General features: G+C 54.6%; 5 protein-coding genes across 5 annotated transcripts; 3 read left to right on the forward strand and 2 right to left on the reverse strand.

Annotated features, from left to right (window-relative positions):
• Positions 1-1,715: 1,715 nt before the first annotated feature.
• On the reverse strand, positions 1,716-2,533 carry BGZ61DRAFT_11190 (uncharacterized protein). Its single transcript, XM_046236938.1, has one exon. It carries the CDS (start codon positions 2,374-2,376, stop codon positions 1,801-1,803), a length of 576 nt encoding a protein of 191 aa, XP_046112022.1. The 5' UTR covers positions 2,377-2,533; the 3' UTR covers positions 1,716-1,800.
• Positions 2,534-3,832: 1,299 nt separating this feature from the next.
• Positions 3,833-4,777, forward strand: BGZ61DRAFT_470700 (dihydropteroate synthase; the record flags this gene model as incomplete). Its single annotated transcript, XM_046248117.1, has 2 exons — positions 3,833-4,504; positions 4,562-4,777. 2 exons carry the CDS (start codon positions 3,833-3,835, stop codon positions 4,775-4,777), a joined length of 888 nt encoding a protein of 295 aa, XP_046112023.1.
• Positions 4,778-4,936: 159 nt separating this feature from the next.
• BGZ61DRAFT_525395 (uncharacterized protein) lies at positions 4,937-5,663 on the reverse strand (the record flags this gene model as incomplete). The annotated part of the gene is made up of 2 exons (XM_046252752.1): positions 4,937-5,080; positions 5,136-5,663. 2 exons carry the CDS (start codon positions 5,661-5,663, stop codon positions 4,937-4,939), a joined length of 672 nt encoding a protein of 223 aa, XP_046112024.1.
• A 3,322-nt stretch (positions 5,664-8,985) lies between these two features.
• Positions 8,986-10,921, forward strand: BGZ61DRAFT_11243 (UTP-glucose-1-phosphate uridylyltransferase). The gene is made up of 3 exons (XM_046236945.1): positions 8,986-9,307; positions 9,366-9,442; positions 9,498-10,921. The coding sequence occupies exons 1-3, from the start codon at positions 9,251-9,253 to the stop codon at positions 10,786-10,788; spliced, it is 1,425 nt and encodes a 474-aa protein (XP_046112025.1). The 5' UTR covers positions 8,986-9,250; the 3' UTR covers positions 10,789-10,921.
• A 2,914-nt stretch (positions 10,922-13,835) lies between these two features.
• On the forward strand, positions 13,836-14,585 carry BGZ61DRAFT_437914 (uncharacterized protein). The gene has a single exon (XM_046244185.1). It carries the CDS (start codon positions 13,869-13,871, stop codon positions 14,352-14,354), a length of 486 nt encoding a protein of 161 aa, XP_046112026.1. The 5' UTR covers positions 13,836-13,868; the 3' UTR covers positions 14,355-14,585.
• The last annotated feature ends 100 nt before the right edge of the window (positions 14,586-14,685 follow it).

Here is a 14,685-nt window from a genome sequence, read left to right on the forward strand (position 1 = left end):
AAAACTGTTGTTCAACATGTGATATTTACGAGGTACTTTCTTCAGCATACGAAGCCACGCAACGCCACCCGCTGCTCCGAACCCCATGAAAGCGATCCTCCCGTTCTGCCCATCCCTCTTTGCAAGACCACCGCTGCGCCGGGGATGCGTCAATCCCTGCTCGACGCCCTAAGCTGTGCGGTTGCACTGTTATGAGCACTTTAACGAGGCAGGAGCCGCTGGTCGGTGTTGGGTCGGCTCAGATAGGAAAATCCAGAGTGTGTCACCTCCCAGCCTCAGATCTTCAAAGAAGCCGACTGACATCGTGAACTTCCAGTCCTGTTATGCTGTCAATGGCCTAACAAACATCCAAAACCTCGAAAGTCGCAACTCCAGTCTTACTTTACTTAAAAAAACACACATGCAGCCCATGAGAGAAAAGACACCCCTCAAATTCTCTTTCTGCGGGAGTATCTCGGTGATCTAAAAGCTGTTGAGACCAAGTTGCCACACAGACTTGGCGAAATGCAACCCTCCAGCCACGTCCCCCCTGCTGCTTCGTCGTGGCTGTCTGAGACACCTGTCAACATGTCAAATGCTTGTGAAGCACAAAAGACTGGCTGGGACAGTATTGACACAGACAATCAATGGGGCTAAAGGCATACCCTTCGTCTAGACCCCAGGCTGTCGGGACAGCTCTTCCAATTCGGCACGCTATCTTTGATGCGGTTACAACCCTCCGGTGCTTAAAACCCGTTCCCCTAACCCTTTCCCCTGGCCTCGCCGGTAACCAGGGGCTTACTGTCACAATGCAAGCACAACACTTAACAGTCACGTCGCCTTCCCGCCAGTCTTCCCGCCAACCTTACCCGATGTGCCGAATGCAAGCGAGGTCGGGTAGGTTAGTGAGGGAGACATGAGCAAATTTGAGGTTGTTCAAGAAGACGCGAGACGGGTCTAGACTATGCACCCTTGAGTAAGATCAATAATCCAATCCGATGCCAATAGCATGTTGTGATCTCGGAGACACTAATTACGGGCAATTCCCAAATCTACAACTAGGGTCCAGCTCAACAGTATCTCCATAGTGCTAGAGCGGATGCGATCATCGCCCCCCAATTGCTTGACATGAAACGAATGGGAACTTAGGGCATTTCCATCGAGATTGAATCTTCAGACAAAGGAAGCAAAGGACGCGGGGATGGGACATATCACCTGTTATGTTCCTGGGTAAGGCGAGGGACAAGGCCCTGGCAACAACCTGCATCTCTTGTGAACAACCCAGCAAATCGGATGGGGATGCTTCACCCGCTCGGTGCAACTCGAATCAGGTTAGAATCCAACATACCGGCTCCTGGAATTCATCCAGTCCATAGCCGGACGTCTCAGCTCATGTCATATAGTTCGTCCGTGGTAAATGATCTTACCTAGCTTGGGGCGAAAGAAGACCGGTTCGCACCGTCACGCAGCATTGAAACGGCCATCTTTTTTGAAGCCACGCAAGGACCAAACTTTGAGGAAGCGACGCTGAGCCGGGACCCATACCGAATATCGTCAACAAGGCCAGGTAGTTGCAGCTTGGCTTGTTTCCGCCTCAGGCGTGTTCGGCAAGGTAAGGTCATGGATGGCCCTACGCAAGGGACTAGCTTCATTTGGCCCCAACTCCGAAGTAGTTCACCACGATCACCCAAAACCTCTTCCTGGCTCGGCGCGATTATTCTCGGTCTCTTCTGCCCCTTGGCCCACTGCCTAAATCCCCGCAGTTTGCTTCTCTGCCGGCCCCAAGATCCATTGCTGCTTGTGAGGCCAGCACAAGTTAGGTTACGGGCAACGTGGTGATGAGCCCATAGCCCTGGCAGCCATCTCCAAGCGGTTTGAGCGCCTCGTCACCCATGTCTCTGCCCACATATCGCGCTTCGTCAAGGCAGGATAGCTTGCGATGTCATGCACTATCCCCTCCCCCGGCTTGAAGGCAAGAGGTCCGATGAAGCTAGTGCAGCAAAGCTCTCTTCTGAAAAGTCGAACCTTGTAGCCACCGGAGAACAAGTCTCCTCTTCGGTCCTGCTCCGTGTGGCTGGATGCATCAAGCAGTTTTGGGACCCTTTGATCTGCTGCAGCCCTGTGCCCGGAGTATGGAGTATCCGTACTCCGTAGGTTAAGCCAGGAACTCGATGGATCCGGAGAACCATCCACAGCTTCATCTCCCATGACAGCCCTGTGGAGAGCCCCTCTACGCGAGGCCCCGCTAGACGTGAGCAATGCGCTTGTGAGTAACAGACTGGCCGGCGACATGTCGAAATCTGGAAGCTGGATCGGACGCGAAAACTGAGGCTCAGCCTGGCGCCGTGGCGAGTTGGGCTGCAATGGTGACATTCCAGCAGGTCCTTGACGTTTCATTTCTCGGGTTGCAACCCCGAATAGACAGTTCGGTCGCTTAATTAGCGGCCTCGTCGCGTTTGCCTGGGCGTTTCCCTCCGCCAGGTATTCCCTGTTATTGCGGATTCGAACTTTTTGACAGCCTCAGGGCTGACGAACGATCAATGGATTGACCGAATTAAAGCAGGTCCTTTTTTAAGACTGTATGGTAATGCCTTCCAGTTCTGGTTTAATCTTGAGCATAGCGCAATCGTGCAAAACTCAACTACTACAGCCACCTGGTTCCTACAGTTGGTGCAGACCTGCCGCTTCTGGACGCTTGTTCAGTACCTTTGTTATCTCAGGCCGGAGACGATCGACCAACAATTCAAAATGCATTTTTCTACCCGCACCCTGCCTGACTCGTCTTCGACCAGGGATGTCATAAAGAACGCACCCCGACCCGGCGCTGTTCCGAATGGATGTCCACGTATCCGAGTTCTGGGGACATCATGTCCATCTGCTGCTATCAAACTATATCTTCCCACCGTCATATAGCCAAGGATTACAGTGCACAAGGGAAACATTCTAGAAGCGGTACCGGGGTCCAGCAAAAGAAAAATCATGCGTTGCTCATACGACCGGCGCGCCTCAAAACGCCTCTCCGTTGGGAGGCGTCCTGGTCGTAAGACCGTGCGGGGGTTCAGCACGCGTATGTCGGCACGCTCAAGCCAAGCCACCCAGGTGTCGGAACATGGATGTAATCCTGCGAACCGCTAGAACGGTAGGAATGAAGTTTGATGGCGGGAAGGATTTACTCGCGTGCCTGTGAGGTTTCGTGGTGGCTCGTGATGTGTAAGTGATGTGTCGATGTTACTTGAGCTGCAGGTCGTAGGCCATGAATGCGAACAAGGGTAATCCTGAGATCCGAAAAATATGTCTACAACGGAAACTCCAGATTTAGTCACCAAGATGTCTTGCCATCTGAAAATCATATTGGTTTTGGTGGTCAGCCCAAATTTGGGCGACAATTCATCGTCATGAGTTTGTCTATGGGACTGTAGGGTAGGTCCTGGATAAATTCCACACCTACTCGTCACATCTTTAAGTAATATGCCTCGATGAAAAATCCCGCTATTCCCTATTGTCGATTTTTTAATGATTGTATACCGATATCTTACACTTTTTCCCTAAGTTTTGAACCATCACACGTGTGGGTTCATGATGATGCAAGCTAATCCTACCCCGCCGTCTGATAAATTTTCGCATTTTGACGTTTCGAATGTAAACCTTCCAACCCACCTCATTCTATCAAACAAGTAGATCGGGTTGAAACCCAGATCCGACAATCGACTCAGCTGATCGAAAGGCCCGAAACCGCAACATAATCATCCGGGCACACACTCAACGAGGAGTGGCCGTCGTTACATCCCACCCTGTACCTCTACCTCTACCCCACTACGCAACCTCGACACTTCAGATTTCAGATCAACTCATCATGGCTGCCCCCTTCCAGACCTCTTGGCAGCTTCAGACAGCCGAAGGGGAACCCAGTGCGGTGGTACGCGTGAGGAACCTCCAGTCTGTCATCCAGGGTCCCCAGGATGCCTGGGGCCGCCCTGGCAGACCGCAGCCGATCCTCATATCTGCCGAGGTCTCCCTTGCGCAACCTTTTGGTTCATCATCCTCGGCAGATGTGGTGGCGCCGGACACTGTGCATTATGGATTGCTTAGCAAGGCAATTCTTGCCACGCTCGGGCGTCTAGAGACACAGGCAGCTGCGGGCGAAGCTTCGTCTCTGCATGGCGTCGTAAGCAGTATCTGGTCGGACCTCACGGGGTTTGACACCTCGGGAATGCCGGCGACCGCCAACAAGAAAGGGGCTTTCTTGAACATCAGTTACATCCGCCGACTATCTGTGTCAGTTGTCTTGACAAAGGCATCACTTCTGGGAAGCGGAGTCAACCTTTCCGCGTCGGCCGTGTTTCAAGAGTCATCCATGCAAGCGAGGGGCCTGGCACTCACCCTCCAAGGACTGAGGGTGCCAACCCTCATCGGGGTCAATGACAACGAACGAACGGCCAAACAGATAGTCGTGGCAAATATCGGCATTGAAAAGTACCGGAACGACAAAGATGAGTATGCTCCGCTCGAAGCGGTGGTGGTTGAGGTAAGTGCAGCGGAACACGTCGACACGATAATATGAAGTAACTGACGATTCCTACAGGCTATGACCAACTCTTCATATGAGACTTTGGAGGCGCTGGCAACCGACGTTGCGTCCCACATCACGAATTACCTGAGGTCGAGTCACGGAGACTCTACAAGCACACTCCCTTGGCATCTTCAGATTGGGCTTGAGAAGCCGACAGCGGTTCCGTTTGCGGATGCGGCCTGCGTGGAACTGAGGACGAACACCGACGATATGATCAAGTCACCGTGACACAACATGAATCTCAATCAAAGAAACGGAAACAAGCTCTGTTTGACGCGCCGATTATGTGACTGTGCTCCCAATTCTCACCAAGTATACCTGTCATGAACCCCCAATGCAGCCTTTCTACCGCATCACCATTAACGAACCTAGTTCTAAACCATGAAACTAATTCTCAAACACCTGCCACTGTGGAACGTCACCGTTGGTGACAGAGCGGATGAAGTCGGGATCAGGGTTGAACATCATGACATGGAAATGTTCCACGGCACCAACCGACTTTAGGCCACGCCAGTTCTTGAACCAGATAATCTGCTCAAGTCAGTCCCCGGACCAACGACGACGAAAACATTGTGAGAGTGCTTACCTGATCATCGGGTACATGGGATCTAAACGTCTTTGTCACGAAGTCATCAATCTCCTTCCGAGACTCGTCGACGAGATCTCCCGTAACGGCATCCTCCTCAAGGAAGAACTTGGTCCAGACAACCAAGTGGACAATGCGACGGTCAATTCCATAGGGCCAGTCGTTGATGAGTATTTTGATGTCATCTTCGAACTCGAAGGGCCGGCCACGGGCCCGTACGGGAGCCTTCCATTGGAGACGCTGGTTGAGGACGAAATCGGCGACGCTGCCGTAGGTTTTGGTAAGATTGAACGTGTAGGCCTTGTAGCGACGCAGATCAGATGGCACTCGCTGGAAGTGGTCGAGTTTGTTTGCCTTGGCGATCTGGCAGACCTCATCCCAGGTGAGGATGTGATAGTCGCTGTCTGGAGTGGAAAGGATACTGAAGTCCTTCGCGGAAATGTTGAGAAGGAAGTCGGGACAATCGACCAGTCTATCCGGTCCGGGGACGTTGACTTGCCAGTACGGCAGGGCAATTTGGTCGCCCATGGTGGTGAATTCGTATGCGATATGTATCAGAACTCTCTTGGCAGAGGCAGAGGTGCGGTTGAAGCCTTATCTGGCTGGGGTCAGATGCGGAGTAATGGCAAACACGTCCGCTCCCAACGGGTGCGAGAGCCTGCTACTGAATACGATGCGGCCCGGGAATCAACAAAAGGTCACAAAGACCAAACAAAGAGATTGCCAGGGCTATGACGGACTCATTCGGTGCCGTTTTATCACGATGGCGCAGAGGTGGACGAGGCGTGAAGCTTTGTTAGGGGAACGGCGTGGGGAAAGTATCATAAGCTGGTGGCTGAAGTCATGGCGAGCCACCTGCCAACTCAGCCCTGGTCCGACAGCATCTGGGACGGAACGACGGCATCTTCTCGTCGCAACATGGTGATACTGCATTTCTTTGCACAACTCTGGCAATGAATGCCCTCATTCTATGTCGCTGATTGCTCCCCACAAGCGCTAAGAAATCGACGACGGTGCCTGGAGCACTGATACCATGCTGCCCAATTAACAAAGAACGACCAAGCTCAGGACCAAGCTCAGGACCAAGCTCAGGACCAAGACCGAGACCCATCTGCAGCCCTGTGGGGGATGCTTTCGGGGCCGGCACCTCCACCCACGGCGCACGGGAAGGCCCTGTGGCGGGCTTTTAGCCACTGAACTGCAGGGTAGCTGCCGTAGTCGACAAGACGGAACAGAAGACGGCTTCAAAACGGTTGAGGTACATCAACGGCGTCTAGGACGGTCTAGACGGAGACAATAACACTTGAAGGAAACTATATATAATAGCATCCTCTAAAGGGGCAGTTCTTCGTATTGCAATGCCTCCATGTCCACGGGCGTCGCCTAAGAAATGCGTCTGGTTCAGAAAGAAGATTGGGGGTGGGCCTGTGTCACAAAACACATCTCGACTTACCAGATGCCAGACTCGCTATGCAGGGCGGGCTAGACATTAGACCGGCAGTTGGGCTTCCGTCCAATCTTGTGCCCACGTGGCGGGAGGCAAGGGATTGGAGAGGTTAGCAATATATCCGCCATGTGCAGCGGGATCAAGTTGCGCTTGCACGCAGGTCAATCTGTGCCGTCGGAGGTTTTTCATGCCCAACAATCTACGGATCGGAACGGGACGGCCTTTGGGATTATTCTCGCCGGCCTCGGTTCCTTCGTCGCTTCATCGCTGTCCCGGCCATCCATGATCCATCTCCCTTTGCTCGCGGCCACCTTGACAGTCATGATGGGGGCGGCATGTAGGAATGAAATCGCCCCCTTTCTCTCGTTTTCCTGCTTGGCCCGGAGATGGCTCCGAGCATCTCGCAGGGATCGCCCGATTGAAGATTGCACCAAAGCCGCCACCAAATACTCGGGGGCGCAATGGCAGCGAATTGTACCTTGGGGCGACCTCAGCCACCGAGCCAGACGGCGCCGCCGCCCAGGTATCGCCATGTTCCTCGCCATGACGGCGACGGGACGAGCCCACTCCTCATTTCGCTGAGCGAGAGACCCATCTGGCGGAGCTCCAGAGCGTGCCACACCGGGCCAATTGTGGGTGCCAGATATCCAGAGCAGCCCTCTTTGTCGCAGCGGTTTCTAAAATTTGCTGGCCGTCCCCTGTAGTTGTCGTACGCACGGGGCCGAGGATCCCAAGCTTTTGCGAAGCTTGGGGGAGGAGGAGCTTGGGACACCTGCGGGACGTGCTGCTTAGGCGGTGGGCTACATCGTCCTTTGGTGGTTGGGCGCTTTTGGTGGCTTGCGGGCCAGGCTGTTGGGCCCCATTGTTTCTGATGACACCTGTACCAAACCTGAAAACACAAGGGAACTATGATATGAGGTTAGGCCAAACGGTTATCCCGCTGTACTGTACTTGGTATGGGGCTGTGTGATTGTGTGATTGTGTGATGGTGTGCGAGAATATGTGGCAAAGGCGTTAATTATCCGGGACGAGGTAGCAGCGAGCAGGAGGGATATTTTGAATATTGCTCATGATCGGCTATCATGATGCAGCGAGGCGTCGTTTGGGCTACTGCATGGCGTTGCTGCAGCTTCGTCGTCGATTGTTGATGCTGCTGATATCCACCTCGACCACCTCGCCCACCTCGCCCCGGCCATGATCCGTCCACCCAAACAAACCCACATCTATTACTATCTATGGACCATGACCCATGTGCCCATCTCACGAAACCGCCTCTACTACGTCCTAGGTAGAGAGCGGTCGGCAACGGTAGACAGAAGAGGGTCGACAATGGGAAGAAGCCAGGGATCCTGGCCCGTTGCCACGCCACAGATCGCTGTGAGCGGTGGGGTGGCTCCCCAGGTCGCGAAACCAGAAATTAGCCATTACGACGGGCAAGAATCCAACGGAGGCGAGAGGAGGGGAGGGAGAACCGCCAGATACGATAAAAAGGGACGCAGCGGCATCCACTCTCGCTCCTCTGCCTGCCCAAGCCCTCCCGAATTCTCCCTGCTTCCCTCACCCCTTTCGCCTCTTTTGCCCAGCGCGAGCGTGAAGTTCTCGAACTTGATTTGGTGAGTTGCCTCCATTCCCGCACCCACCCCAATGAGCCGGCCGCGGCGAGACATTGCAATTGCAGAGCGCCCGACGAACGGGGTGGCAAAAAAATTGCAATTCCAGGCGACGTTGCCAGCTAGCGCCAGAGCTAATAGCATTTGCCAGGCCTACCTAAATAAAAAAAAATCATTGAAAAAGGAGACGTCCTAGATAAACTGCTGCCAGATTTCCCGCCCCCCCCAGCTGCAGCTCCCTAGCCCCATCCTTGCGAAGCTCGCTCAACCACCCCCACCAAACCCATCGCCGCCCCGCACTCGCCTCCTTACCTCATTCCTCCTACCGCTTCCTGACCGTACTTCACCTCGACAAACCTCTTCCCAACATCATCTCCGAGTGAATCTCGCTCGCTATCACCTTCTTCGAACCCGTCTGAATCCCGTCCACGTCCTCGTCCTTCACAATGGCTAGTGCAATCAAGAGCGCGCTGCCGTCGCACCTCAAGCCGCCGCAGGACCAGGAGGCCGTCTTCGAGCGCCGCCATGGCAAGACTCGCAGCCACATGGCAAGTATACCCCGTACCCCAAGTCCCTCAAAATATCCCTTGATTCGCCACGACTGCCCTCAAAAGTTGCCATGACGCTTTGGAGCTGTATTGAGCTCTGAATGTCTGCTGGTACTGTACGGGATGGAAGTTGTTCTGGCCGTCGCCGGGGGCGCATTGCGAGACCGAGGAGCTTTCACAAGCTCTTCCAGAGGCGTTGAAAGCCCGGCCTTGGCAAAATGCCCTAGGGAAAGTCGAGCGGCGAGCTTTTCCCCCGCAATCTGTCAACAATCGCGCTGCGAATGTTCTGAGCAATGGAAAGTTTCGTCGGGCGTGGTGTCTGTTCACATCCTGACCGCCAACTTTCGGCGTCTACGTGGCAGCGTCATGGCCCGTCCATCATAACACATGCACTCCAACACTGCTTTCCGCTTCACCAACCCTTTTCCGACGCAAGATGAACCAGAACACTAGCTAACCTGTTATACCTAGGCCTTTGAGAACACCTCTACCAATGTCGCCGCCGCCCAGATGCGAAACTCCCTGACCAACCTCGCCGAGTCGGTCAAGGACCCCCAGCAGAAGAAGGCAAGTCTGCCACGATAAGAAATTTCGACCGACCACGGCTAACCTAATAATCCTATAGCTGTTTGAGACCGAAATGGACAACTTCTTTGCCCTGTTCCGACGATACCTCAACGACAAGGCCAAGGGCAATGCTGTGTATGCTTCATCCTAGAATGTCGATATCATGGGATGATAACTAACAAGCACATAGTGACTGGGACCGCATCGCCCCTCCCGCTCAGGGACAGGTCGTTGACTACGAGGACCTTGCCAACACCGAGTCCGTCCAGTTCCTCAGCAAGCTTGCCGTCCTCAAGCTTAACGGTGGTCTGGGTACCTCCATGGGTTGTGTCGGCCCCAAGTCCGTCATCGAGGTCCGTGACGGCATGTCCTTCCTCGATCTCTCCGTGCGACAGATTGAGTTCCTGAACCGCACCTACGACGTCAACGTTCCCTTCATCCTGATGAACTCGTTCAACACCAACGATGACACCGCCGCCATCATCAAGAAGTACGAGGGTCACAACGTCGACATCTTGACCTTCAACCAGTCCCGATACCCCCGAATCTACAAGGACTCCCTGCTGCCCGTCCCCAAGGACTACGACTCGTCCATCACCGAGTGGTACCCCCCTGGTCACGGTGACATCTTCGAGTCGCTGTACAACTCTGGCATCCTGGACAAGCTCCTGGAGCGCGGCATTGAGATTATCTTCCTGTCCAACGTCGATAACCTAGGCGCCGTTGTTGATCTGCGAATCCTCCAGCACATGATGGAGACCAACGCCGAGTACATCATGGAGTTGACCAACAAGACCAAGGCCGATGTCAAGGGTGGTACCATCATCGACTACGAGGGCTCGGTCCGCCTGCTGGAGATTGCTCAGGTCCCCAAGGAGCACGTCAACGAGTTCAAGTCGATCAAGAAGTTCAAGTACTTCAACACCAACAACCTGTGGCTCAACCTCAAGGCCATCAAGCGGGTGGTGGAGAACGATGAGCTCGAGATGGAGATCATCCCCAACGGCAAGACGATCCCCGGTGACAAGAAGGGCGAGTCGGACATTTCCATTATCCAGCTCGAGACCGCCGTCGGTGCGGCCATTCGCCACTTCAAGAACGCTCACGGTGTCAACGTGCCCCGCCGACGCTTCTTGCCCGTCAAGACCTGCTCTGACCTGATGCTGGTTAAGTCCGATCTTTACACGCTCAAGCACGGCCAGCTCCAAATGAGCGCTGCCCGCTTCGGTGATGCTCCTCTCATCAAGCTTGGTGGTGACTTCAAGAAGGTTTCCGACTTCCAGAAGCGAATCCCCTCGATTCCCAAGGTCCTGGAGCTTGACCACCTTACCATCACTGGTGCGGTGAATCTGGGTCGGGGTGTAACGCTCAAGGGCACGGTTATTATTGTTGCCACCGAGGGTAGCACCATTGACATTCCCCCAGGTTCCATCCTGGAGAACGTCGTCGTGCAGGGCAGCTTGCGTCTGCTTGAGCACTAAATGGGTGATGTGTGGGTTGGGCGATACCGTATGAAAAGGAGAACGTTCGGCGGATCGCGGATGTCATCTTAGATGCGTTATGATGGGTGGGGTTAGAGGCCCGTCGGCAATGGGATTGGCGACTGAAGGGGTGTTAATATGTGTGGTGCAGAAACAGGGCAGAAAGTGGATGGGCGTCGAGGCGAGAGCTGTACATGATTGTGCACTCAAAACGGAGATGGTCGAGGACACCAGCAAGCAGCTACCAAACCAGGTACATACACAGCTTAATTGAAGGAGGCAATGCCAAACACACGGGATGATCTGAGTGAAGCCATGTGACGACACCTGACGATGATCCGCGCCGAATGATCTACAGTATATAATTTCAGTGTCGAGGTGGCGCAAGAAGATGCACTGGTGGTAAGAGCACGGGCAAGGTGACCAAGAGAAACTAACCAAGGCGCTTGTTTAGTCGTGGTGAACATAATGGAAGGATGGAAGACGCAATTAATGATTGGGATGGAAGTTTTGGGAGGGTGACGCGGACTCGGATAGTACGGTATAGCAAGTAGGTGAGGCTGAGCAGGCTTGGGAGGCCCGAGAGGCCCAACGAAACACCGAAAACTCGCGAGCGACATGGATCGACGGTATCCGCGTATAAGAGCGGTGGCGAGATTCCTGGGCTGGAAAGCCCCGGCAAAGCGATCCTTGTTGCGAGTAGCCGGGATTGGAACTACGATACCGGGAGGTATTCATCGAGTTGGCTTCTGGACGGTCAAGGAGAAATTGGATGGATGTGCCGAGGGGCTGAGCTAGTCGTCCACGGTGCGGCGGCAGTCATGCACCAGTAGCAGCCACCAGCAGGTAGCTTTGCAGGTCGCCTTGGGGGCCTTCCAGCCGATGACACGGCGGCACCAGGGGTTCTTTGATGAGCAGAAGCCGGGCGGCGAAAGGAGCACCGGAGATGGAGGCCAGTTCCTGGAGATTGGGTTCATGGAACTGGGAAGCGATGATGATCTTGGCCAGGTACGTCGTCGTCGGTATAATAGGCGGCCCGGCGGTTATGGATTGAGTTTATTAAGTCGACTGGGATTTAATGGAAGGATTTGATTCGATCCGACTGGGAGATGAGGAAACGCCGAAGGGGGCGGCAACTGCTCCTGGTGGTTGCTCTCCTCCTTGCGGTGCCAGTGGTGTAGTGCTGCAGTGAGTGGTGCTGCGCTGTTGCAGTGCATAGGTACCTTACCCTGGACAAGTCCATAGGCCCCGCTTATAACGGAAGCCCGTCATTCCATCATTCCATCATTCCACAGCGGACAGGGTGCAGGCGGGGCTGCGGGAGATGAAAGATTGAACGGCTTGATGAAGAGAAGCCGGACCCCCGGCGAGTATGCACCACTGAACCGCTGAAGTGGATGAAGAAGCCCAGAGGTACCTGCCTACCAGTGGGGCGCAGGAAAGGGGACGCTAATGCAACGCTGGGCCTTGCGTTTGGGACCTGGTCGTCCCTTGGGACATCAAAGTCGCTGGACAAAGGAGGAAAAGGCTCAAAGAGAGGAGCGCCGGGAATCGAAAGGGAGGGTAGCAACGGAAGAGAAATGGCCGCTGAAGCTGTAAATAGAAGCCTGCCAAGGACTACACAACCCTTACAGATGTATACTTTGACTTTTCTCGTGTTGAACGAGGGTGTGAGACGTCATCCGTCGCGATGCTAACCTTCTCTCGTAGATGCTGCTGTGCTGGGCACGCGGGGGCCGATTTCTCCGTGGCCGCATCTCGGGGATACTGGGCATCCATCAAAGGCACGTCCATAGCCTCGCCAATTGAGCACATCACCGCTTGCAGCATGTTCCTCCTTCGTCCGAACTGACTCTTGATCCCTGCTGCGCCGCCCAGGCCACTCTTCCAAGGCCTGCCCAAGCAGGAAAGCACCGGCCGGGGGGTTCTCTAGAGAGCCAACCAGGTAGGGGGCTCGTGCTGCGCCGAGATACCCTTGGATCCAAGACGGGCAGGTTTACAAGATCTCATCGTCGTCACGCTCGCCTGCTCATGTGAGCTCAGAATGCGCCTAGACTTGACCATGTGTCACTCTGGGTGGTCTGGGCGGCCATGGATCTAAGCAGGGGAGAAGATAGAGAGACGTGCGTGCGAGACCTGTCTGGCTTACATCGATAAATCCCTTGCAGTCAGGGCGAAAGAAAACAAAACAAAAGGAAACACAGAAAAAAACTTTGCTGTCGATGGATGCAACAGCCGCTCGAAGCGGACTGCTCAGCCATGAAGTGGCGTGGCGCGGGGGAAAAGGTGTGTGTGGTCACTGGCGTGGTGTGCGATGTGAGTGGGTTGCCAAAGCGTGAGAGCCTGCCATCCTAGCAGCGCGCGCCTACGGCGTAAGGCCACTGTTTGTGTGTGTGGTGTGGGTTGCAACGGCAACAATTGGCGACATCAACGGTTTTCGTTTTCAATAGACTCTTCTCAAGCAGGACACCACGGCGAACACGATGCCCACTTGGCTTGTCTTGTCACGGCATGAGGATTGCATGCAGCGTCCTGCCTCGAGGAACACGTAAGCTCAGGTCGATGGATCAAAGTCCAGACCTCTAGCGAGGTATTAGTAGCCCGTGCTATAGGTCCTGCTCCAGTGTGAGGAGCCGGCTGATCACTGCCGGTAGGTATTATCCATCGGATCGGTCCTATCCGCCAGGCGCGGTAGCGATAGCGACGAATGAAGTGCGTACGCAATCCTCATTCTTGGCTCATCGGTACGCAGGCGGCTGGCTGATAATGGATGTCAGGTGGAGCGGGTTGTCAATGCGGATTGTCGACGCGATAGAGCTTTTTGGTCTATTCGGTTACCAGGTTCAGATGGAACCCCCCCTCTTCTTCCCCATCTTCGGAGGATTGGATTCGCTAGGGACGAGCAAGGCAGGGGAGTATGATACTTATGTAGTATGGATTCGTTGAGTCATTGGATGGATCATGGTACCAGCAGCCATCGGCCACCTGACGGCTCGCTGGGGCTGAATTGCTGTTCGAAGAATCGAATAAAACAAGGGAGGTTTGAAGGGGCCTCGGGCTTTGGCATCTGTGTCGATCGCATGCTACCGACCAACCGTGTCCAGGGCTGTGCATGCCATTGGTGTCCCATTGGTGTCCTAACCTGCGTCTGCCTGGCGTTCAAATGGTTCTGCATATGGCAGGGAGCTAGTGTGAGCTGTTTGCGGTTCACAATGGCAGACAATGGCAGACAATCCAGTGTCAAATGCCCTGCCTCGTGTGAAGCGTACCATGGCACAACCTCCACGCATGGCCGGAGGCAAGGGATCATCGTTCAGCCCAGCCAACGATCAAAGCCAATCCCACTTCGACGCCACCACACCCAGCTGCACGACCCTGCGCAGGCCACGCTTAGCGAACGCCAGGCTGAGGCGCTGCGACAAACACCAGAGAGACATGGCAGTAAGCGGGAAACCACTTACGGTCCGCGCAACCACGAAGAAATCAGCGGAGATTCTTGGCGAGTGCGTGAGCAACAATGGCCTGGGAAACACATGGCATGTAGGTGCATTAGGAGCGGTGGCTAGGGGATAGAGCTGGCCAACAGCACAGGGCAAGTGTCCATCCATCAAGATGCCGCGCCTAATCGGGAATGGCCGTGGAGCCTGGAGGGGCTCTATGCCAATAGTGACAGCGTCCAGACCGCTTGAACGGGCTAATCTTACTGTAGCCTGTAGTGCCGACTCTCACCAGATGCAATACAATGGCTCAGGCCCCTAGGGCGGCTGGTCCGTTGTCAACCTGCGAGACAGGCAGGCCCCCTTCAGGAGAGATATTTTAATCTGGAACTAGCGTTTGTGTTCGAGGACCGCCGCCGTTGTCGTAGAATCTGGACTGATTCAGTCCGGGAGCAAGTGT

Source organism: Ilyonectria robusta, assembly GCF_021365365.1.
Source record: "Ilyonectria robusta strain PMI_751 chromosome Unknown BGZ61scaffold_1, whole genome shotgun sequence".
NCBI classification, from domain to species: Eukaryota; Fungi; Ascomycota; class Sordariomycetes; order Hypocreales; family Nectriaceae; genus Ilyonectria; species Ilyonectria robusta.